Source organism: Mus caroli, unplaced genomic scaffold (assembly GCF_978045245.1).
Source record: "Mus caroli unplaced genomic scaffold, Mus_caroli_1 scaffold_2, whole genome shotgun sequence".
NCBI classification, from domain to species: Eukaryota; Metazoa; Chordata; class Mammalia; order Rodentia; family Muridae; genus Mus; species Mus caroli.
In genome coordinates, this window is record NW_028227257.1 from 35,369,514 (window position 1) to 35,395,068 (window position 25,555).

General features: G+C 43.3%; 1 protein-coding gene across 2 annotated transcripts in view; it reads right to left on the reverse strand.

Annotated features, from left to right (window-relative positions):
• Positions 1-96: 96 nt before the first annotated feature.
• The window catches only part of Sec23b (SEC23 homolog B, COPII component), a 34,536-nt gene continuing 9,077 nt past the window's right edge, over positions 97-25,555 (reverse strand). For both annotated transcript variants that reach the window (XM_021184680.3, XM_021184689.3), the window contains exons 5-20: positions 24,650-24,886; positions 24,463-24,548; positions 23,633-23,777; positions 22,867-23,025; positions 22,426-22,541; positions 19,100-19,223; positions 15,034-15,114; positions 11,582-11,671; positions 10,593-10,699; positions 8,100-8,253; positions 6,501-6,578; positions 5,092-5,253; positions 4,395-4,481; positions 3,831-3,986; positions 3,280-3,345; positions 97-552 (exon numbers count right to left, since the gene is read on the reverse strand). In XM_021184680.3, coding sequence (XP_021040339.1) covers positions 463-552; positions 3,280-3,345; positions 3,831-3,986; positions 4,395-4,481; positions 5,092-5,253; positions 6,501-6,578; positions 8,100-8,253; positions 10,593-10,699; positions 11,582-11,671; positions 15,034-15,114; positions 19,100-19,223; positions 22,426-22,541; positions 22,867-23,025; positions 23,633-23,777; positions 24,463-24,548; positions 24,650-24,886 — 1,938 coding nt within the window. In that variant the 3' untranslated portion in view covers positions 97-462. The remainder of the gene's footprint in view (positions 553-3,279; positions 3,346-3,830; positions 3,987-4,394; positions 4,482-5,091; positions 5,254-6,500; positions 6,579-8,099; positions 8,254-10,592; positions 10,700-11,581; positions 11,672-15,033; positions 15,115-19,099; positions 19,224-22,425; positions 22,542-22,866; positions 23,026-23,632; positions 23,778-24,462; positions 24,549-24,649; positions 24,887-25,555) is intronic.

Consider the following 25,555-nt stretch of genomic DNA (forward strand, 5'->3'; position numbering starts at 1 on the left):
CTCTCCCCCCCCCGTCCCTCTCTCCCTCCCTCACACACACACTCTCACACACACACACACACACACACACACACACACAGACAAAATCTGCATTAGTATTATTTTGGCCAATGCCGTCCTCACACAGATTTATTTCCTTTATGATCATTAAGACTTAAACAGGTAGCTAAAATACATAAACTCTGATTTTTTATAGAATCTAAAACATTAAGGTACAAAAAGTAAGTAAACATCTACAATTAGCAGGACACTTATGACATATAATTTCATGTAGAGGAAAACAGACAGGAATACAAATAAATTACAACCTGAAGACGTATTACAACCTGAAGACATACATATAAAAAATTCCTTGGGTTATTTATTAGAACCTCCCCGAAAGGTGAATGTTGCTAGGACGCTATCAACAATGTGAGCACAATCTGACAGCACTGTCTTCCACTTCCAGGCTGGGCCACCAGCTTAAGAGGCACTGGACACAGCCAGCTTCTTTAAGTGATCCATGAACACCTGTAGGCTGACATCGTCTGTCAGGATGGGCGCTCCAGTTTCCTGAAATACAACCAGAATGGCTTACTGATAATGAACTCAACAGCCACTTACCATTCCCAAGCTGCTCAGTGACGTCTGCCCAGAAACATTCATGCAGTCACCTTTGTCCTGCAGCACTCTGTGTCCCACTGAGCTAATGCCACTCATCAGAAGCATGTTTTCCTCTAAGCCTTTCCTGAGACCTGGCATCCCTGCCCACTGCTGAAGTCGGAATAGAGCTCTCTATCCCACCCCTTCTCCAGGCCCTACAGACCTGTCTGACATTATCTGTAGCTCGTCTCCCTCCAAGGCCTATACACCAGCCCCTCACTCACAGGACACACCAAGGCCAGCACCACACCTATCTCTGAAGTGCTCTAACAGAAAGGTGTCACAGGCAAGGGAATGAATGATATCACCGTCAGATGCTATGTGTGATATCAGAACACATTTATGAATTAATGTTCCAAGGGGAAAAACTGGATAGAAATCTCAGTTTGTAGCAAGATATCAAATTTGTAAAGAACTAACATGTATACCTTGAAGGTAGCTGGAAATAGTGGTCTGGGTAATTTATTTCTTTCTTTCCTAAAATTCAATAATCATGAGCAAGAAAGGATGGGAACAGAGGTATGACAATCCCAAAGGTCCAAACCAATTACACAGCCATAGTCACAGGACAGAAGAGCCACAGAACATTTTTCTAATAAGTAATGCCTTTATTAATGTCAGTTAAGGTAGATGTTACTGCAGAGAAAATTATTAGAGACACAGAAGGACAACCCACTAAGAAAACATAATGTTAAATGTGAACACAGCAAACAGGGCTTCGTGGCACCTGAGGAAGGAACTAATGGAAAGAACAGAGGAAGAGATAAGTTGAGAGCTAGGTCTGGAAAACCCATCCACACACTAGCAGAATGACAAATAGCTGGTAAGGATAGATAAGAAGGCATCGATGCCACCAACTATGACCAGACTGAATTAACACTGACAGAACATGCCAAATAGCTGCCCAGTGCCTCTGGAATGGAAAGCAAAATGCATCATGTCCCCGGATCATAAAACAAACTTTAATAAATTTAAAAGAACTGAAATCATACAAAGTATGTTTCCAACCTAAATGGGATCTACACAGACATCAGTAACAAGCTACAAGGAAAACTCTGCATAGCTGGAAACCAAGCAACACAGCCAGCAAGACCCAGCAGCAGCAGCAGTGCTGACAGGGAGCAGCAGAGACAAGGAGGGAGAAGAGCATCACACTGACAGCCACCTGTTTATTTATTCACTAATCACCTACTTATTTATTTTCCGTGTATAGATGTTTTACCTGCATGCTTGCCTGTGTGCCTTGTGCATGCAGTGCCTTTGGAGGCCAGAAGAAGGCACTGGATCCCATAGGACTGGCGTTAAGGATGGTTCTGTCCCACCATATGGGTGCTGGGAACCAACTGGGATTCTCCTGAGGAGCAGCCAGTGCTCTTCACCACTGAGCCAGTCGCTCCAGGCCCACACACCAACCATCTAAGCTCTACCAGCAGAGGAAAAGAACTCTAAAGGAAACGGAAGACAGCAGCAGAACAGAGGTCACCCAGGCTGAAAACAGAGATGATGGAGAAAGTCAGGGAAACGAAGCACTGGTACCTTTGAAGAAAAGTAAACTTCCAAACTCTAGCAGGCCAGGGAGAGGAGATGAAACTGACTGACATAAGGAGTGGAGCTGGAATGTGATCACAGTCTATGGACAACTAAAGAGTGGGGTGTGTGTCTGCCTAACAAAAATTATTCCCCAAAGCATACAACTGCCAAATTACTCAATACGGACAAGATAATTTGAAGGCCCCTGTCACTATTATAGAAAGTAAATTAGGAATCCAAAAGACATCTCAATGTTTTGACTGTTTTACTGGAAATTTTTAGTAAATTCTCAGGAGTTAGCCCCAGCACGATGGCACATGACTTTAATCACAGGAATACTGAGTGGATTACTAGGTGGCAAATGATAACATGTGCCAAGTGGCAACGGTTATGAAAGGCAATATGAGAGGTCCCCATAGTAAAAAAAAAGTTTTTATCACAGACACTATCCTGACCATAACATTGAATTATTATTTCTCAGAATGTAGCTATTAGTATAAAATTAGTTTCAGGGAATCTCTTTATATAATCATGATTTGATTTTTCTGAGACAGGGTCTCAGTTTGTAGTCTTGGCTAGCCTAGAACTCAGAGACCCACTGGCCTCTGCCTGCAGAGTGCTGGGATTAAAAGCATGTGTCAACCATGTCCAACTTGTTGCATTAATTCTTACAACTGCAGAGAAACTTATAGCTATCTCAAAAGTCATGTTTAATTTTAAAACATTTTAAGGATCATTGAAAGAGAAAGAACTGTGGGAAATGATTAAGGAATGGAGTCAGGCTGACAGTGACCAAAAGGTAGATTAACAGGGAGCAGAAGAGGCCGTAGAGACAGGAGACAGAACGTGAGACCATGTTCCATGTGCATGAGGAGAGCTGCAGAGAGGCCATGGTGGTGCATTCTACCCCTAGCACAGTAAGCTGCATATAGGAGACCCGCATCGGGCGTGCCTGACTCACAACGCAAGTATGTTACTTGCAGACCACATTCCCTACAAAATTCAAGTCATTCTGTCCCAGAACCAAAACAGGTCCAATCTATAGGCTCAAATAGGCCTTAAAGAAAAACAGATGGGCCTTCTCCCCAAATCAACAACAAGGCTTACCTGCCCCCAGGCGTACAGGTTATTGTGTGTCTGAGATGGGTTAACTTTAGACAACAGGAACCGAGCCTTTAAAAAATATTTTAAAAATTAAAAATAATATTAGTGTACAAAAAAGTAGATTTGACATTTCTTTATTTAAATTACTTTTTTTTTTTTTTTTTTTTTTTTGCTTTTTAGAAATCCTATTGCTTTTATCTTAAGCCCAGGCTCACCACCTACAAATGATCTAAAAATATTAATAATCTTCTACTTCTGCATTAGTACATTCATTTAACAAGTCACCACTAGGCATGGCGAGGCACATGTCAGCGGTAGAGGTATGGGAATCACAAGTCCAAGACCAACCTGCAACTACCACATAGTGAGCCTCAGGCCAGCCTGGAAGTGAAATACGCAGTTGAAACAAAACAAAACTCATAGCTGAGACCAACTGCATGGAACTTTATCCCACCACATACAACTGTAACCAGCCTGTTTACATTGATAGCTATAAAATGGGTCATGAAATAACAACAAAAAAATCCATTACAGCTGGGACGGGGCTCACCCACCTGACTGCCGCCATGCTCTGTGTTGATATAACGTGGCATTGGGAAGCGTGCTTGCAGAATTTCTTGGGCATCATCCAGAGGCGCCTGAAGAAGGTGCTTGAAGTTTTCATACTCAGGCATGTCCTGGTATCCAGCCTTCCGCCACTGGGCTATGGTCTACACCAAAACAAACCAACCAAAACTGCTGTGGGCACTGATAGCAGACTTCACTAACACTTGAGACATTTTTCCACGAGCACCATCCAAAGCAGGTGAAAAAAGTCCAGGACAGCTGGTGTTAAACTGTCCACCTGACTAATTCACCTAAGGACGGGCCTCTAGGCACTAAGCCTGGTGCCTAAGTTTGACCCCAGGACTCAGTGGTGAATGGAGAAAGCAGCTGGCTTACAAGGTGTCCTCTGACCACATTCCCACTGGAATGTAACTGCCCCAGGACGAAGATGGTGGAAAGATAGAAATGACTCAACCAAGCTGTACCATAGTCATAGAGATTCACAAACATCCACACACAATAAATTGAAGTAAACAACTGGAAAAAAAGAAAGAGACTGATGGCACCCTTACCTCACCAAGGTAAATGACAATTTGGAAGAAAGTATCCATCAGCAGAATTCTGTCAGCTAGAATGCTACTGCTGTCCAGGAGTACAGGCTATGGAAAGACAGATGGCATTGGTCTCCCCTCTACACAGCCATCCCTCCAACCCCATATGCACACGCCTACAAAACAGCCAGGAAGCCCTTTGCAAATGGTTCCAGCACAAGGCTTCCCCTCATCACACAATGCTACCTTCCTTCCACTCTCCAAACTGGTAGCTGGGCCTCATGCATTCAAGGCCAGCTCTCTACCAACCCTGAATTCTCTTGCAGAAGTTCATTTTTGTTTCTTTCCATAAAACTTTCTTTGTATTCAGAGTCATATTTTTCTCAGATACTTCACATGAGTTGGAATTACTGGGCAAAATATGTGAGCTCATAACACTATGGTTTTCAAGGTTTTTTTGTTTTGATTTGGTTTGATTTTTTTGTTTGTTTTTTTAAGTTTATTCTTACTTTCCACACACCCATACAAAAAGCTTTATCTTTTAACTTTTCCTATTTTTTTAAATACTCAAAATCAACACAAAGTTACTATAAACTCAACATTTTGTTTACCATTCTGCCCTAAAACTGTATTTGGTGAAGGAAAATTACAAAACCAAAACCCCTCGTGATTCAGTCATGGCATTCTGAGGAAAGCATGTATGTCCGTTCAGCCTTACCTCTGGTGGTCCGTGGAAGGAGTAAGAATAGAGAATGGGCTGGATCATAATGAGGGACTGAGTCAGATCCTGCCGGGCAAAATGGTGTCTATAATAGGACGACTCATCAGGACTGTTGTTAAATACTTGAAGAAATGGAGATCTTCTCAAATGGAACATGAACTGCATTTACAAAAGCAAAAGAGTGAGTCAAGTGAATACATCTGTGATGCTGGACACGCACAGCTCTTCATCTCTACTCTGGATCTCTAAACCAGGAGCCTGAACGCAGAAAACGATGTGTGCGCTCACAGAGAAACAAAGAAGGTGCAGCAGAGCTGGCAGAAGAGGGAAAGAGAGTGCCTTCTACTGGACACACAATTCAAGGTGGCTTTTACTCGTTTTGTGGCATAACGATGTTGTGTGTCTGGCCTCAAACCTGAGACCCTCCTGCCTCAGCCCTCCAAGTGCTGGAATTAAGTGTGTGTCACATTTGGCTCAGTACTAGGATAATATTATTGTGCACTTTGTAAGATTGTCTTTGTATTATTCAAATGCTGATTTCTGTGCCCTAGAGAGTTGAGTATGTGTGTGTGTGTGTGTGTGTGTGTGTGTGCCTATGTCATTGTATGTCATATATGGGCACACAATTAGGCTACAATAAGGTGTTAGGTCTTAGAGCTAAAGCTACAAGTGGTTTTGAGCCACTAACTATAGGTGCTGGGAACCCAGTTTAGGTCCTTGAAAGAGCAGCAACCATTGTATGTATGAGCCATTTGTCCAGCCTAAAATTCTTTTGTTTGTTTTTGGTTTGGTTTTTAAGAGCTCCCACATGAAGGAGCACAGTCTGGAAGGCAGCAGCTGCAAAGGCTTTTATGACTTCATCTACAGAGCATTCCAAGAAAGCAGTCAGGAGCCAGAGAGCTAGGTCAGAGTCCTCCTCAGCCAGTCGGCAGTGGAGGTGACCCTGGGGAAGCTGCACACATTGGGTGCCTCAGTTTCCTTACCTGTAAACTACAGAATTAGGTTTATTCTCAAGTGCTTATTCTGCAAATGGGAGTGGCTGTCACGATTATTACTAAGAACCTTAATTTAATATTTGGAACCTTAGGATGCTTCTACTTCTCGAGGTTCATCTTTATAGACATTTTCAAGTTAGCCAGAGTCAGCGGCCCTGCCATCAGGTCATCGCTGTCCTTCTCTCTGCAGACCTGATCCTTACCCAGGACACAGATATTGGCTGCTTACACATACAAAGCACTATCCAAGTGCTATACACTCGGCTGGCATCAACAGAGGTTCAGAAAAGATGTGAAAGCCTGTGACTATATTCAGTCTCAAACCCTAAGTCTTCCTTTTTTCCCAAACATGAGAAGTTAAGTTCTAATGATTCATTCTTCTGTAATTATCTTTAAAAGCATATTTCTTACCTGAGGATACAGAGAAAAGGAGTCTGACAATCTGAAAGACGTGGGGTCTTCTTTGTTATACTGTCCAAACTTCTGACACTGTTGAAAGAAAATAAGGAAAGAAAGACTCTAAGTTAGTGTCACCTAGAAAAGTCCCAGACCAGGGCTGGAGAGATGGCTCTGAGGTTAAGAGCACTCACTGCTCTTCCAGCAGACCTGGATTCAATTCCCACATGGTAGCTCACAACTATCTGTAACTCCAGTTCCACGGGATCCAACATTATCACACAAACATACATGCAGGCAAAATACAGATGCAAATAAAATAAACTAAAAGAAAAGTTCCACACAAAAGAACTATGTAGTATGCTACTTCTCATGAATTATAGACTAGCTCTCAGGCATGAAGGGTAGACAAACTACCAGGTCTTGTTATTACACATATTTTGCATGCTCAAGACCCAGGATTTATCCTGAGTTTGAAGGGGGAGGGGATTCTCTGGGTATGCCCACCACCTGGGTCTACTGGACTCTACCAGAGCCTCTACCCTCCAGGGTTCTTATGCTGGAAATGAGCTCAGGTACCCTGGAACACTAATACACACTCCTAGCTACTGAGCCATCTCTCCCACCGGACTTTTTGACTTCGATTTTATATACTTGTTTCAGAGGGTTTCAGCAGTTCTTTCAGAACCTTCTTTCCTTCTTCCCAAAGGGTCACTCCATTCCTATTGGCACTGCCTCCACAGTGCAGATTGTAGCCCTGCATAACCACATTTGGCTGCTTCTGTCTGTTTCCTCTCTCCTAATCAGACTTGGATAAATACATAAAAAGTATTTCCCTGAACTCACTGTGCCTGGACTCCAATTTCTTCTTTTTTTTTTCCCCTTTCTTCTTTTTTTTTTTTTCTTTCTTCTTCTTTTTTTTTGTTTTGTTTTGTTTTGTTCAAGACACGTTTCTCTGTATAGCCCTGGCTGTCCTGGAACTCCCCCTGTAGACCAGGCTGGCCTCGAACTCAGAAATCAGCCTGCCTCTGCCTCCCGAGTGCTGGGATTAAAGGTGTGCGCCACCACTGCCTTGCTGGAGTCCAGTTTCTAAAGTCTCCTTTTAATCTCTTAGGGTACAAGGCCATAGCAACGAGCAGCAACTCCTCTACTCAGCTTTTAGCACACATAGATTTGCACCACTCCCCAATTTCCATATTGTTTCCTATACACTGCAATGTCAGCCCTCAAATGAAAATGAACATTTAACACTTCTTTCATAGCTAGTGTTTGGCGTAGAGTGAGCAACTGTTACATTCTTGCTGTCTGACTACATAAGTAATAGGGTTTGGGACTGGAAAGAAGTCTCAGTGGTTAAGAGTACTTGCAGAAGCCTGGGGTACACTTCCCAGAACAATACAGCAGTTGACAATCTCCCATAACTTCAGTTCCAAGGAGATCCAACCTTCTTCTTCCCTCCACAGGTTCCTACACACATACGCTCTGGCATGTGCACATACAAGTACAAGAATAAATACTTTTAAAACATAAAATAGAATAGGTTTAAGTGGGAGTTTTCTTTTCAAAGGTAGAAGAGACGCAAAGACTGAACTCAATGTGCTGTCCCCATCTTACCAGTCTGATGAGTTGTCGATCCAGCCACCGAAGCACATCAGGCCCCTCTTCTGACTCTGCGCGGAACACTCCAAGCCGTGCCATCAAGACTGCTGCGGCCTCCTGGTCAAATGCTGCTTCTATGTGCCTCAGCTGACTCTGTGCATCTGCCCAACTGACAGCCAGAGTTAGTACCACACTTCTGACTGGAAACTACCAAGGCCAGATCTCCACTAGGAGATTCCGTTCCATTGTCCAAGACAAGGTTGCCTTGCATTTTTGTTAAGGGAAATTTGATAATCATTTCAGTCACTCTCAGGTGCTGGCTGACGGCTAAAGTACAACAGAAAAACTTTCCCATAATCCACCAGCTGCAACAGTAGACACCCAAAAGGTAAGGAAGCCTTAATTTGGACTGCCTTCCTTCAGGCTAATCCTTATGAAAATCTGAGCATTTACAACTTCAGCTCTGTCTGTCACCTTGACACAACTTAGAATCAGCTGGGAAGAAAGTCTCACTCAGGGATGCATGCGTATAAGGGTTTTTTTTTTTTTTCCTTTCCCTCTTTTTTTAAAAATTTTATATTTTGTTTGTGTGTATAGATGCCCTTCAAATTAAGAAGAGGGAGTTGAAGCCAGGCGTGGTGTCGCACGCCTTTAATCCCAGCACTCGGGAGGCAGAGGCAGGCAGATTTCTGAGTTCGAGGCCAGCCTGGTCTACAAAGTGAGTGCCAGGACAGCCAAGGCTACACAGAGAAACCCTGTCTCGAAAAACAAAAACAAAAAACAAAAAACAAAAAAAAAAAGAAGAGGGAGTTGGGTGTCTGAAACCGTTACAGGCAGCTGTGAACCATGCAGCATGGGTGCTAGAAACCCAACTCCAGCCCTCTGCACGAGCAAGTGGTCTTAACCACCGAGCTATCTCTCTAAGCTATGTTTTGTTGTTGCTGTTTTTATTTATTTTTTCTTCACTGGGGCGGGAAGGTCCAACCCACTGTGAGTGGTATCATTCCCTGGGTTTGGGTCCCAGACTGTGTAAGAGTGGAAGACATGTTTGAGTAGCAGGCACATATTTATTCTCAGTCTATGGATTGACTGTAAATGTGAGCAGCTCCCTCAAGCTTCTGCCACAGTGACTTATCCTCTATGATGAACTATAACCTGGACTTGTGAGCTAAAATAAACCCTTTCTCCCTGACATAGCTTTTAGTCAGGGTACTTTATCAGGGCACAAGAAATGAACTACGATCGACCAGAACACAGATCACAGAAGAAACAGCATCATTTTTCACTGATAAATGGGGAAATTTAAATGAAAATGAGATATTACTACTTGTATTTAAATATTAATATCATCCACTATTAGTGAGGTAGCAGGATACTTACCATACTGAGGAGAGAACAAATCACAAAGGATAGCAGTTTTTCAGTGTCTAAAATTTCAATTCTATGAAATGACTATGACTGACAAGAAATATATTTGGGTCTGAGGGTATAGTTCTATGGTAAAGTAAGAGAGCATGAGAGACAGGCCCTGGTTCAGTCCCCAGTAATATACAGAATAATATCATGAGAGGGGGGTGGATATTTGCACGTGCAAATACCTAAAAATAAATACAAAAAGCAGCACTGCTGGAGTAGCACCTGAAGTGCCTTTAACAATAGCATCATCCCATTCAAACTGTGCAATAGTATGTGACCACTGAATAAACAAGACAAGATATGCACACCAGAGATAAACACACACAGACATAAGTACACAGACATAAGAAATAAGCTGCAATACATATATGGTAGAAGCAGCCCAGAAGCGGGGGTATGCAGTTAAATGTACATAGATTTAACTCTGGGAAGGGTAAGTAGTTATTTCTCACTATCTACTGGGGACAGATTCCAGGACCCACCTCCCTCAGATATAATGTCACTGATATAAAATGGCATAGTTCACCTGGGCATGGTAAAACATGTCTTTAACCCCAGCACTCAGGAGGCAGAGACAGGCAGATCTCTGTGATTTCAAGGACAGCCTGGTCTACACAGTAAGTTCCAGGCCAGCCAAGGATACACAGTGAGATTCTATCTCAAAAATAAATAGCTGTTATACTGCACTGTTTATGGAATTTTTTTCTTTAAAGTCCCTACATGTTCAATATAGACGTAATGTCAAACAATACTTTCCATTCCAATATGGTTAAATTTATGGTTATGAGAGACGGATACTGAGGCCAACTGCACTTATGTTCTGTTTACACCTTTAACAAGATGCATGATTCACTTAATCTAGCAAACAAAACAATAAAAAATAATTTTCAATGATCTATATTCCTCCTGAAATCTGCTTTCTTCTTGGTAAGTATGTAAAGGTTCACTTAGGTTAACCAAAAATGGCTGATCAGTGAGTGAGTGATGAGCTGGGAGAACCACCTAAGGAAGCAGAAAAGTAAACTCAAAGCAATTAAACCGCTCACAGGAACCCATCAGCCTTGGTCAAGAAGAAAGACACAAGACACTCACTTTCGGGCAATGGTGGTCACTCGGATGCGCTTCTGAGTGCTGGAATGCTGATACTGTGTGACAAACTGGATGGCACCTCTGCCTCCCTGGGGAACTGGAGCATTGTGCTGCAGGGTGAAAGGCCACACATCTGGTTACTGTCACAGGCATGACTTAAAGATGGTCCTCCTAAAGCACTGAAGTAAGGTTCTGGCACATTTTCAAGGGTACACTTAGGACCTGCATGTTCTATGGTATCACTGTATATAAGTCTTACCTAAGAGGCAGAAGAGGGGAGGGAGGAGGAACATTAGCACATTCAAATGAATTGGGGCTGAGTGTGTAGCTCAGTGACAGAGCACGTGCATACAATACATGAGCCTTGGGTTCAGTCCCCATAACAGTAAACCAGCTGATGAATTGCTGCTGAACTATTTAGAGATGAAAGCCACAGATGACTGCAAGTTGCTCTGAGACATCAAAAATAAGCCAGGTGTGGCGATGCACACTTGTGATCCCAGCACTCTGAATATGGAAGCAGAAGGATCAGGAGCTCAAAGCCACACTGGTCTACAAGACACCCTGTCTCATCTCCCCTCCACCCACAAAAGCACACAAAATAAAATGGAGATATTAACAATGCAACTGCAGTAAAACAGGTTATAGAGTCTAAATAGCAGTTTTGCAGGTGTTAAGTGTACAAGTCTATCAAATATTCTATATACTTATAATTTTTCATAAAAAAATATTGGAGAAAGACTGATTCCCTCAAAAATTCATGAGTTATGATGACTAAGAAAAGCCAGTACTCATCTCAGGACCCTGTCAGATCAACAATAAAGGAATAAAGTAATTTGCTGCTTGAGTCTAACTAAATGCTGGAGGGAATTTTTAAAAGAGCACACCAAATTAACACAACACCTAATAGGATACCAAAGGTACCAAGATAGGGATAGAGCACCTCCTAATAAATCAGAAGAGACTCTAACATGAAGAAAATTGCTATGCACCTGATTGACAACTTCAAAGTAGATGCCAAGAGTAGATGAGGGATCCAGGCCACAGATCTTCCACTGACTTGTGCCACCAACACCAAGCTCCTAGGATGAGACGGGAATTTCAAAAATAAACCCCGAGGGACCCCAGGAATTAAAAGTACCAATGAACAGGTTAGTTCACATTTGGACATTTGCTCCAAGCCAAAACTTTAAATTCTAGTAAAACCATCTAGAAAATGTGTAATTACAAACCAGAAGGATTCTTAATGCTTACATTTATAGTACTTTTTAAATTAAAATTTTATACTGGCACTCTAAATTATTTTAATACATCATATATATAAAACATAAATACAGCATATAATACTGAAGTCAACAAAGAACTGAGAAGGAATTAGTCTGAAAGCTGCATTTGCTTTTTCCATCACTAACAGAACAAAAAGCAGAACTGCAGATCAACTGGAAACCATATGGACAAACCGAAGCTTTAAGTGGATTCTGACTTTATCGTTAAACCTAACTTCATTTACTCAAGCACAGGGAGGAGAGTAACAGCTTAAAGACCACTGTGCGGAAGGAAGCAAACACCCCAAGACCGTAGATCCTCTAGAGAAGATATCCAGCACTGCTTCAACATCAGTGTCTGGAAACAAAAGCACAGAAACAGAAAGAAGGGACCAAAAGGTGAGGGCTAGGCTGGGTCCTGAGAAACGAAGGCTGTGCAACTGAAAGCGACACTGCTGGGACTGGCAAAGCTACAGAGGGCAGTCAGGAGCAGAGCGGGGAGAACGCAGGCCAGGCAACTGTACTAGATGGTGAGATGACTGTTCATTTTCTCAGACTTGACGACGAGGAATTGGTAGAACATCCTATTTTTAGGACATGCACACTGTATTACGTAAGAACCAAGTGTCAAGACATCTGAAAATTATTACCAAAAGTTTCTGTAAGCAATGTTGGTAAAGCAGACATGCCAGGAGATCATAACTACACACAGTGGGCAACTGCGGCACCAGCAGCTGTGGAATGCTGCCAATACCACCCAGTGGTGCTGCAGGGCGGGTACACAGGAACACACTGCACTCTTCCCAGACCGTTGGATGCTTGAAGCTGTGCTCTCCTTAACCCTGAAAGCATCCTCACCCTCCAATCAAAACTTTCAATGCTGATTCAAATGGAAGACTAACCAGTGTGGTGCAATTTTTTAAGGAATCTTTTTAAAACTACTGCAGGCAGTTTCCTCAGGGAGACTTTCAAGCCCACAGAAAGTATTCTGCGTGGGGCAGCCTTCCAAAGCCCTCCCAAGCAAACAGGAGTGGTGCAAGTCACTTAGCACACTGAGATAGATAACCGTCAGATGGGCTTTGGGGCAGAAACTGTCTCATCTAAGGACTACAGAGGTGTGTATACAAATAGTAACCCCCTGCCAAGTGCCGCAAAACTTTCATTTATATAGTCCCTGTCAATGTCTGCTCTGACATACAAGAGATAAATGGGGGTGGTGGTGGCACACGCCTTTAATCCCAGCACTTGGGAGGCAGAGGCAGGCAGACTTCTGAGTTCGAGGCCAGCCTGGTCTACAGAGTGAGTTCCAGGACAGCCAGGTCTATACAAAGAAACCCTGTCTCAAAAACAACAACAACAACAACAAAGAGATAATGGACAGCTTGTATAAGGCTCCAATGTGTTCTTGTCCTAAGTATGTCACCTTACCAACCTCATTCAATCCTAACTTTTTTTTTTAATTTATTTATTTACTTATTATATACAGTGTTCTGCATATATACCTGCATGTCAGAAGAGGGCACCAGATCTCATTATATATGGTAGTGAGCCACCATGTGGTTGCTGGGAATTGAACTCAGGACCTCTGGAAGAGCAGTCAGTGCTCTCGACCTCTAAGCCATCTCTCAAGCCCAATCCCAACATTCTTAAGTAGGTGCTGCGATTTTCCCATTTTCTAAAAACACTGAACTATAAAGTATTAAGAATTATACCCAGGCCACTCAGCAAGTAGTAGCTATGCACCCTAAATCTACAACAGCTCTGTAGTCCAGCGTCCCACTGTGGATGACAAGAAGGGAAGAGCATGACTGTGTAACTACACCCCAGGATACCTCAGAGGCTTCACTGATACAATTTTATGGGGGGGAAAAAACTCTTGCATTCAAAAAGACTGAACTTTTGCTAGACCTCACAGCCAAATACACCTCTTGGCCACAGGTTATCCTACTGTGTAATCAGTCTGTTGAAGTGCAACCTTAAAATAAGAATGTAACAACCAACCTTACTTGCCTGGGATAGCCCATGAATCAGCTTTTACAACCTAAATTAATACACAGATTTAATCTTAAGTTATATACTCTTCCATGCCACTGACCCAGAGTAATATATATGTGTATATATGTATACATGTTGCTAACAACAGCCAACATATTGGAAACAACCTTATACAACAAATATTCACCATATATCTTAGAAACAACATACAGACACAGCTTGTTTGCAGTAAGTACTGAGTGTTTCTGGGTTACCTGGGGTCAGTAAAATGACCTTCCCACTTGTAAAACTGTTAGTTCTGTAAAGAAGCCCTCATTCCTTCTCCATGGGATCTTTCTGTGTTGTTCATACAGAACAGAGACAGACAAAGGGAAGGGAGACACTAGACAGCATTCAGACAGGCAAAGACACAGACACCCATGGAGATTACAGATAGGCCAGTAACTATGGACAGACAGAAGATACACAGAGAGAATTAAAGAGCTGAAACTTGGGCTTGCTCTGGGTCAAATTAATCAAAGAGGAAGTCTGTAATTTCATCCCTTGATGCAACACCCACTGATACATTTTCACTAAGGTTATACTCAGTGTGTGTAACCAATGAAGAGACCTCATAAGTCAGACACTGTGTCTGTTGGCAGCTAACACATACTCACAGCATGTGGGCCATCAGCAACGCCACTTATCCAAAAGGACGCCTGCACTTTGCTCTTACATACTAACAGTGCATATGCATCTGCATCATCCACTGTCCAAACGACTAAGTGGCCTAAGCTCATTATCAGCTTATAGAGGCGGGGTACCAACTCTAAGTTACAAAGTACACAGGTTACTGTGGAAGAATTCTGAATGTCTGCCTTTGCTGTAGGGAGTTGCTTTTTGTTCTCAGTAAGATAGCATCCACGTATCAGATGTAGTGGGACAAACCTGAGATATGGGTCCTCTGGGTCAGCTTCAACCCTGTGTGTGGGTTAACTTAACCTCCCTGATGCCATGTTTCCTTCAAAGACAGATCAACGGGCAGAAGAAATGACACTGACATTACCTTTTGGAGTTGTCATCAGTGAGTGTTACAGCTCCTCTCAGACAAGTACACCTCCCAGGTACCACAATGCAAGATCATCAGGGTTTGGTTTAACTAATGAGTTTACCCCAGGGCAAGCGAGGAGGGGGATTTTCCTTACATTTTCTGACACGCATGGCCCTTTCACATTCAGAGACACGCATGGACCAATGGCTCCTGCAATCTTCAGTTCCCGAGAGGTCTAAAACAAATCACACAATAAGTTAAGAGCTAGCCTGCTGCCACCATGATCACAATAAAAGCTTAGAGGAAAATTCCCAGAGGAAATCTCTAATGGATTACACTATCTGTCTTAGTCAGGGTTTCTATTCCTGCACAAACATCATGACCAAGAAGCAAGTTGGGGAGGAAAGGGTTTATTCGCCTTACACTTCCATACTGCTGTTCATCACCAAAGGAAGTCAGGACTGGAACTCAAGCAGGTCAGGAAGCAGGAGCTGATGCAGAGGCCATGGAGGGATGTTCTTCACTGGCTTGCCTCCCCTGGCTTGCTCAGCCTACTCTCTTATAGAACCCAAGACTACCAGCCCAGGGATGGTCCCACCCACAAGGGGCCTTTCCCCCTTGATCACTAATTGAGAAAATGCCTTACAGTTGGATCTCATGGAGGCATTTCCTCAACTGAAGCTCCTTTCTCTGTGATAACTCCAGCTGTGTCAAGTTGACACAAAAATAGCCAGTACAATTGACCCCTTGTCAACTTGACACACAAACACATCACTAGTAAGCCTCAACCCTTACATTCTTATTCATCCCCAAGATCTAAATAACTTTAAAAGTCCCACAGTCTTTACATATTCTTAAAATTTCAATCTCTTTAAAATATCCATCTCTTTTAAAATCCAAAGTCTTTTTACAATTAAAAGTCTCTTAACTGTGGGCTCCACTAAAACAGTTTCTTCCTTCAAGAGGGAAAATATCAGGGCACAGTCACAATCAAAGCAAAAATCAATCTCCAACCGTCCAACGTCTGGGATCCAACTCACAATCTTCTGGGCTCCTCCAAGGGCTTGGGTCACTTCTCCAGCCATGCCCTTTGTAGCACACACATCGTCCTCTGGGCTCCAGATGCCTGTACTCCACTGCTGCTGCTGCTCTTGGTGGTCATCTCGTGGTACTGGCATCTCCAAAACACTGCGTGACCCCTTCAGTCCTGGGCCTTCAATTACAACTGGGGCTGCACCTTCACCAATGGCCTTCCATGGTCTCTCACAGTGCCGAGCCTGAGCTGCTGTGTGACCCCTTCATGCCTTCAAAACCAGTACCACCTGGGTGACCCTTACACATTACCAAGTCCCACTGCAGAAGTAGTACAACCTTGCCTATCTCTGGAACACAGCCTCTTTGTGCTTTCAGAAAACACTTCCCAGAAGATGTCACCTCAACGATGCTGGTCTCTTCTTAATCACCGCTAATTTCTTAGCTCCAGCTAACCAGCATCAATAGTCCCAGTAATGCAAAGTTTTTGCTTTAGTAGTTCTGGTATCTTGTTAATCACAGCTGATTCTTCAGCCCCAGCTAACCAGAACTACAAAATCTTCACAATAAAAACAGCAATGCCCCTGAAGAGAGTCTTTAATTTTCCCTCTGAAACTTCACAAACCAGGCCTCCATCTTCTGCACTGTTCTCAGCATTATCTTCCAAGCTCCTACACAACATCTGACAGAGCTCTTAACAACGAATGGATCTTCAAGCCCAAAGTTCCAAAGTCCTTCCACAGTCCTCCCCAAAACATGGTCAGGTTGTCACAGGAATACCCCACTCTGCTGGTACCAATTTGTCTTAGTCAGGGTTTCTATTCCTGCACAAACATCATGACCAAGAAGCAAGTTGGGGAGGAAAGGGTTTATTCGCCTTACACTTCCATACTGCTGTTCATCACCAAAGGAAGTCAGGACTGGAACTCAAGCAGGTCAGGAAGCAGGAGCTGATGCAGAGGCCATGGAGGGATGTTCTTCACTGGCTTGCCTCCCCTGGCTTGCTCAGCCTACTCTCTTATAGAACCCAAGACTACCAGCCCAGGGATGGTCCCACCCACAAGGGGCCTTTCCCCCTTGATCACTAATTGAGAAAATGCCTTACAGTTGGATCTCATGGAGGCATTTCCTCAACTGAAGCTCCTTTCTCTGTGATAACTCCAGCTGTGTCAAGTTGACACAAAAATAGCCAGTACACTATCTAAAAGCCCACTTGGGCTTTTCCAAGAATGCTAGGAGCTGATTAAAGCTTCAACAAAATCCACCTTAGAAAATACATCAAGATGCCGGGCATGGTGGTGCACGCCTTTAATCCCAGCACTTGGGAGGCAGAGGCAGGCAGATTTCTGAGTTCGAGGCCAGCCTGGTCTACAGAGTGAGTTCCAGGACAGCCAGGGCTGCACAGAGAAACCCCGTCTTGAAAAACCAAAAAAAAAAAAAAAAATTAAAAAAAATAAAAAATCAGAAGACCAGGTGTAATGATAGAGTACTAATACTCCACAGGCTGGGGCAAAAGAGAAGAGTTTAAGGCCAGCCTAGCTGTACAGTGAATTTGTGGTCAGCTTGAGCTCATGAGACTGTCTCAAAATCAAAACAAATAAGACAAAGTTCATTTGTCTGACTTGAAGCAGGATGCCCAAGAAGTAGCTGGGACTAACCTGGAAATCTATAGATAGCCCAAGTGAACTTATGGTCACAACCCTCCTACCTCTGCCTAAATGCTGGGATACAGACTGGCACCACCATCCCTGGCCAGGTGGCATTTTCAACTCTATTCATTTTCAACCTTTGAAACTAGTATATATATGAAAGGTAATGACTCTACCAATTATATTACATTCTTCTCCAAATACCATGCACACTCATACTTATTTACAAATCTCTATTCAGTAAACATTGTTTTACATTCCTTTAAAAATACTTAATTCACAAACCCTAACATAATAAGACCAATGGAGATCTTTTTCTTTTTCTCTTCTTTCCTTTTCTTTTCTTTGAGGCAGGGCCTCTCTATGTACTCCTGGCTGTTCTGGAGCTCACTACATAGACCAGACTGGCCTTGAACTCACAGATTCTTCTGCCTCTGGAAGAATGAATTTTTTTTTTAAACAAATGAATATTTTAAAATCTGAGTTCATTTCAATAAAATTAATTCAGTCCATACCTCTTTTTCTTTTAGAGCAGGGATGGTTTGAGACAGGGTTTCTTTGTGTAGCCCTGGCTGTCCTAGAACTTTCTCTGTAGACCAAGCTGACCTCGAACTCAGAGATCCACCTGCCTCTGCCTCCGTGGTGCTGGGATTAAAGGCGTGTGCTCAGTCCATTCCTCTTATGCTTTTACATAGATGCTGGAGAACTAACTCAAGGCACGGATGCTTGAGCAGCAGGCACTACATCCTCTGAGCCAGCTCCCTAGCCCTTTCTTTAACAACCTCCAACTCTGCTAAGTAAGCAATCAAGCAGACCCCTTAGACATATAAAAATGCTGCGTAAAGCTTACCCTAGACAATTTAATGCTTTTCTCTAATTCTCTAATCAAGTTCCTAACTGCCCCTTTTCTTGGTTTCTCAATTACGTAAGAGTCTGCTGTCTAGGACTCTGGTTTCCCACACAGTACCAGAACACCTGGGTTCCTCTCAAATCTAAATCCCACTCTGCAGTGCAGTGGCTCACACCTGTAGCTGGGTGGATACTGACCGAGTGTGACTTGCCTGTTGTCAAGCCCCAGTACAGTAACCAACACCCACCCCGAACCCCACTAACTCTCCTATCCTAAACCAGGGTGGAACAGAGCAGGGCCTGGGGGAAGAGGAACTTTCTGTTTAGGACTTTAATAAACACATGGGTAACCCTTGAGAAGCAAACTTTGTGATACCCGCCTGGTTGGATCCTTTCAAGTGGTCATTAAAGCTTATGTCTAGCAGCTGAGGCTGCAGGGTCTGAACTGAACCACACTAATGCCAGTGAAGTTTCAAATGTCTGTAATATGGATGAGTACAGTGCAGCACAGAGAGAGTCCGAGGCCAGCCTGGTCTATATAATGATTACAAGTCAGCTGAAGGTGCACACAGTGAGACCCTGCCTCGGATAAATAATAAATAAATAAATATTTATCATGGACATAGGAAAGTTCTATAAGCTAATTATATAAGGTAGTTAAAATACAACTTTTCTAAAAGCCCACTGCACCTTTACATCCAACGTAGCACCAAACGCCATTCTGAAATCTCCATTGAAGTCTTTACTAAAAATTCTTTGGAATGTCTGCTTGAAAAGAGAAGTGTTGAAAGAATCTCCCATCACCATGTGGCCTCTAGATAAGAAAGGAAGAAAGTATACATTTAAAAGGATTGGAAGTCATTTGGTTGTTCCCTTAAGATTCACAAACAATTTACACACATATACACACACGCACGGGGGTGGGGGAGTGGGGGGTGGGAAGGGGGGGGGGAGAACGCCATGTCCACACAGGTGCTACTGATTAACTTAAATGAAAAACAACAAGTTCTATTTGTACTTAGGGAAGAAACCATCTCGAAAACATTAAAGAACCCTTAGAACAGTTCTAGGTGGGTGAGAAGGTGCCTCGGTGGGTAAGGGTACCACTAAGCCTGATAACTTCAGTTCAATCAATCCTAGGACCCACATAGTAGAGAGAAGGAACCAGCTCCCCACAGGTGGCCCTGCCTTCCATACAAGTCCCATAGCATGTATGTGCATCCACATACATACACACACATAAACACATACAAAAGAAGTAAATGTAAAAATCGTTTAAAGATATTTTAAGATGCCAATTCTATATTTTCATCACCATACACAAATGTACAGAGATAGTAAAATCTTGCTGGTTATACTCACATAGAAATAAAACAAGCACCCGTCTGGAGGAAACCCACAGCCTGCAGTTTTAGTAACTGCACTGTGCCATTTCCATTCTTGAAGCTGAGTGGTATATTTGGCTTAAGTGCTACCCTCGGGGATGCTAAATGAAGAATGTAAAGACCTCCTCTACACTCCCTTCACACTCACTAGTCCCATGAATCTACAATCATTCCAATAGGTGGTAAACTCCTACTCTCCAGAACTGAGGAGGCTGGAGCAGAAGAACTGTAAGCTCGTGGCCATCCAGGGCTACACAGTAAGACCCTAAACAAACAATGCCCCTTCAATCAACAAACTCTTCAGCAAAAATAAATTACTGATTCTCTCTCTCCCTCTCCCTCTCTCTCTCTCACACACACACACAAAAGCACGCATGCACACATGAACTGCAGCTGGGGAGTATTTTGGGTTATCTCTCTTTCTTAGAATTCTCCACCTAAAATGTTTTAGCAGTCGCCAGCATTTCCTTCCTCCCCATCAGGTGTCTCCAGGTCATCACATACGTATGTATGTATGTACTTACGTCCACCCCCGCCCCCAAACTGAATGTTTAAAAGAAAAAGCACACTATCTCAGCAGAAAAACCCAGCACTAAGGGTTCCCCAGTGATTTTCCAGGAAAACCATCTACTACCCTCTAGTCCAGGCTGGAGTCACTGTGTCTTTGCCTGCATTCATCCTCCTAGACCAGAACCTGGACTTCTGTTGTTTTCAAGGCTGTTTTAGTGTTCCCTCCCCCACCACACACCTCATTACATGTGTCCATCTCCACATATGTGTGTAGTAAGTTTATGTGTGGGTGTACATATGCCATGGAGGGTACAGAGGTCAGAGGACAACCTGCAAAAGTTGGTTGTCTCCTTCCATGTATGAGGACCAGGGACTAAATGTCTCAGACTTGGTGGCAGGCAGATACCTTTCCGTGCTGAGCCATCTTTTTTATTTATTTATTTTAAATATTTATTTATTTATTTATTTATTTATTTTAGGTATGTGAGTACACTGTAGCTGTCTTCAGACACACCAGGAGAGGGCATCAGATTCCATTACAGATGGTTGTGAGCCACCATGTGGTTGCTGGGAGTTGAACTCAGGACCTCCAGAATAGCAGTCAGTCCTCTTAACCCTTGAACCATGTCTCCAGCCGCCTACTGAGCCATCTTGCTAGCACTTGTGCTATTGTTTTTTGTTTCCTTTTGGGAAGGGGGCTTTTCTTTTTAAAGACAACGTCTTGCTATGCAGCCCAGGCTAGCCTTGATCACAAGATCCTCCAGAGTACTGGTGTTACAGATACGCCCGCCATCTCTAGTACATCTGACCCACTCCGACAGTTTCAAATGCCTTAGATCCTATCTTCTAAGAGAGCAGAGAAGAATCACTACAGAGGTTGATTAGAAAGGCAGAAGTATGGACCACGAGTTGGTTCAACAAGTAAAGTGCTTGCCACCAAGCAACCAAAGTTCAATCTGAGTTCCACACAGTAAAGAAAGATAACTAAGATAACTAACTCCCACAGTGTCCTCTGACCTCTACATGTCTACATGGCTCGCTCTCTCTCTCTCTCTCTCTCTCTCTCTCACACACACACACACACACACACACACACACACACACACACACAAATAAATAAAATTTAAGTTAAAGGGAAAAGAGCTACAGAATCTCCAGCCCCACACATGGCTCTCTGTAGCTATGGCTCCTCGGACTGTGCATTGTATTCCAGTCCATAGGATCTTGGGCAAATGTAGGTTCCGATTCAGCAAGTGGGAAATGAGGGCTAAGAGGACCCTAGAGAAACCAAGGCTGTGTGTGCTCAAACTGTTCTATATTAGAATCACTGGAGGGAAACTGAAGAACGCTGATACCCAAGCCACGATCCGTGTCCATTGCATTAGGCTGTAGGGGGCTGGGGGTGGAGAACATGACAGACACAGCAGCTTCTCTCATTGTCCTTTCACCAGAGTTCCCTAGGCAACACTAATGTGCAGCTGAGCCTCAGACTCAGGGCTCCACCTCAGTGCTTCTTGCACGTTCACGAGCACCCAAATCTAGAGCACTGCTCCCCAAGAGCTCTGGATGGAGAGGGTCTGAAGAAAGCCAAAGAACACTCCTAATCAGTTCCCGGGAGCCCGAAGTTCCTGATCACCGAAAGCTGAGAATTTATTCTATGTGTTCACTTGAGGACAATAGGACTTGGTAGCAAGTGTACCCCATAAAGTGACAGTGCGACTGACATTCATCACAGAGTCATTAGCCAGGTCACGCTTCTTCTAATTACTTGACACTGAGACTCAGATGGCATTTACTCATTATCACAGACGTGTACTGCTGGAGGCCAGGTACTCTACACTAGCTTGATGGCCTATTATGCTGGCAAGTCTAACAACTCCAAAGAAGAAACAAAGTTACTCAGATGCAACTTGTTCCCAGTGAAATCCTGAGACGTCTTCTAAGCACTGCTTCTTCTTCCACAGGACCCACAGTCCCTTCCCAGCCAACCATTCAAAACCTCAGACCAACACTGATTCCAAACCTCAGAACAACCTGAAAACTCGGAAGCTGGCCTCATTCACCCCTCTAACTCCATCATTCATTCCTCCCCTATTTCCCAGGTGTTCGACGTGAACATACCCTGTAAGATTTGGACAGCACTTCATCTCCAGAAGTCCAGTTTGGTCAAGGGCACAAGCGTAAATATCAATGCAGTGGCCATTTGTAGCAGTTCGATTAGCAAGCATCTCATAATGCTGTAAAGAAAGAAAACTATTAGGAGACAGAATATAGTTCCCAAGGTACATCTTACCACACCTAAGGATATAATCGACAACAGGAGCATTTGTTCACCACCTATAAAAACTTGTGTAAAGTCAAAACGCAGCTTAGAGTCAAAACTCCTTAAACACTCTAAAGCTGTTCACTCTAACTAGTCAGGCAGGGTCCATAAGTTCAAAGGAGGCAAGACATGAAGAGTGTCACTACACAATCACTACGTAGCAGGTGGCCATCATTAATCAGAGCAGCCCGCATGTGGCTGTGTGACTGTCATTATAGCTGGAATCCGAGGGTACCAACCTTGGTTGCCTTCTTCATGAATCGTGCATTATCTTTCTCAATGTCGTGCCAGGAACGAATAGGAGTCTTCAACTCATCTCCAACCACCATGCCAGGTCCTTGGGTCGGGGGCCCGCCAGTGAACAGCATGATCCTGGCTCCAGTATTTGGGAAAGTACCCTGAAAATAGAGTTAGAGAGAAGACTGTGGCAGAAACACACAGTTCCACCTCTGAGCATGGTTCTGGCTTCTGTATTCAAGACCTCCTAAGACAGCTCCCACATCCCTGCCCTCTCACAGGGTCTGCGCAGAGTAACACTCGCGGCAGGAGAGAAGAGTGGTTCGTACTTTCTCCCAGCCATACGATTTGGATTTCTATATACTTCACTGAAAGCACTTTCCACTGCTCCAATTCCTTTAGTTTTTTCACAAAAATTTTGGTATTTGCAAAATACTGAGGTCCTCCTCAATGTAGACAATAATGACTGAAACATTTTCTGATATATAAACAAAAGGGCTAACTTAAGGCACAACAAATTTTCCAGGAAAGCTAACAAGAACAAGAATAGCTTGTATGGCTAAAAGCACTGACTGCTTTTCCAGAGGTCCTGAGTTCAATTCCCAGCAACCACTTGGTGGCTCATCTGTAATGGGATCTGATGCCCTCTTCTGGTGTGTCTGAAGACAGCAATGGTGTACTCATATACATAAATTAAATAAATCTTTCAAAAAGAAAAAAAAGGACAGCTTGTATGGTTCGATAGGTCTCTATAAAAATCTGAATTACCTCCAACAAGCCAACAGCAATGGACAAAGCAACACCAGTGGACCGCAGTGGTCTCTTCCCCTGAGTTACTGGCCATGGGTCCCTCTGCAGCTCCCCGAGAAGATCTGTGAGGTTCATGTCAATCTTGTGAATGGGCTGTAGAAATCTGTATGATTTCAAAAGGGGACATGGGTTGTGATTTATTAAAGTACCTTGACCTTCAACCCTAGGTCACACAATTAACCACTCTTCAAAACAATTATCTAACAGGAAAAACTCAAAACTTTTTCCTTCAAAATTATCTCTATAAATACAGAATTTTACTGTGAAATATGCCATAAAATCTAATGATCACACATTTATGCGTGTATCATTAAAAAAACAAAAGGAAAAGAGAAAAGTAAGCTTCATTAGATTGTAAGCAGCAAGGAAATCCTACTGATAAACGTGGACAGTCTTCTCCAGGCTTAATAGCTCCCGCTTGCAAGCCCCTTGAGACTTAGAAGCTACAAAGAGAGAAACACTCTGGCTTCTGAACAGAGTGGAGGCTATCTCCAGCAACCAGAGGCTTTCAATATACTGAAGGAAGTGAGTGCCTCCTCACAGACTTATTTAAAAATACCCAAAGGAGTGTTTTATGTTTTGTCAGCTTTACTTAAAGATCAAGGATAAAAACCATGTGTCAAAATGTTTCTATGAGACACTGAATATTAATTGGCTTAGTCTTTATTTATTTATTTATTTTCTTAGAACTAAGGACCTAGGTAAGTCCTAGGATTGCTCTTCCTAGTCACCTGGGCTGTTAGGCACGCCCACCACAGAACACGTGACACTGTATACCGGCGCCTCACCTGCTAGAAACAAAAGGCTGCTCCTGAGGTTGAGCAGGTCTGGCTTGCTGCACAGGCATGGCTGACTTGGTCAGGCCCAGCATCTCCTGAAAGGGAAAACCAGAAAGATCCAATTTCCATTAACACTAAAAGCAAATAATACCATTACAGATCTACGCTTGCTCCTGCTTCTTTCTAAGGCACTAACCTGTATTTGCTTTGCAGTTAAATCCTTGGTCCCTCGGAAGACATAGCTCTTGGAGATTCCTTCACAGCTTAGCTCGTGAACCTGCACCATCCTCCCAAAAGTGATGAGACCAACCAGGGCATCTGGAGGAAGGAGACTCAGAGACATCTGCAGGGACTCTTTGAGTGCTTGAAGGTCATCTTCCTCCAAACACGTGTCAACCACATAGAGAAAGATCAGAGGAGACCGAGCACCTCTCTTCGGGAAAAGAAAAACGGCGTGATGATCAGTATACACACAGACATAACCAGCGAGCACAGAGAGACCCAATTTCTGTCATTTTCATTAACATGAAAAGTAAACAATAAACATCAGAGACCCAATTTCTGTAATTTTCATTAACATGAAAAGTAAACAAACATCACAGATCTACCCCTGCTCCTGCTTCTTCACAAGACACAAACCTGCATTCCACAAGACAAATCAGGTATAGCATGTCTCTATGCCTGTAAATATCCAGGGAGATAAGGGCTAGGTAGGTAAGAATCTACATCAGCTTTACCTCATCAACTGATGGATACCTCATCAAGTGATGAGGACCCAGAGTCTATCAAAACAAACATAAACCTAAAAATGTATTCAATATTCAGTATCTACTATGTGCCAGACACTACTGAAGACCCTGGAATACAGCACTGAACAGAAGGAACAAAGACTCCTGTCCACCAAAGGAACAAACCTGGGGAAGGAAGACAGGGAGCAGCGACACTTAAGATGGAGGAAGGTGCCAGGTCCCTGTGTTAAACAGGGATCATGGCTGGGGATGCTGGCCCATGACTTTAACCCCAGCACTCAGGAAGAAGAGGCAGATGAGTCTGTGTGAGACTGAGGCCAGCCTGATCTATATACTGAGTCCTAGGACAGCCA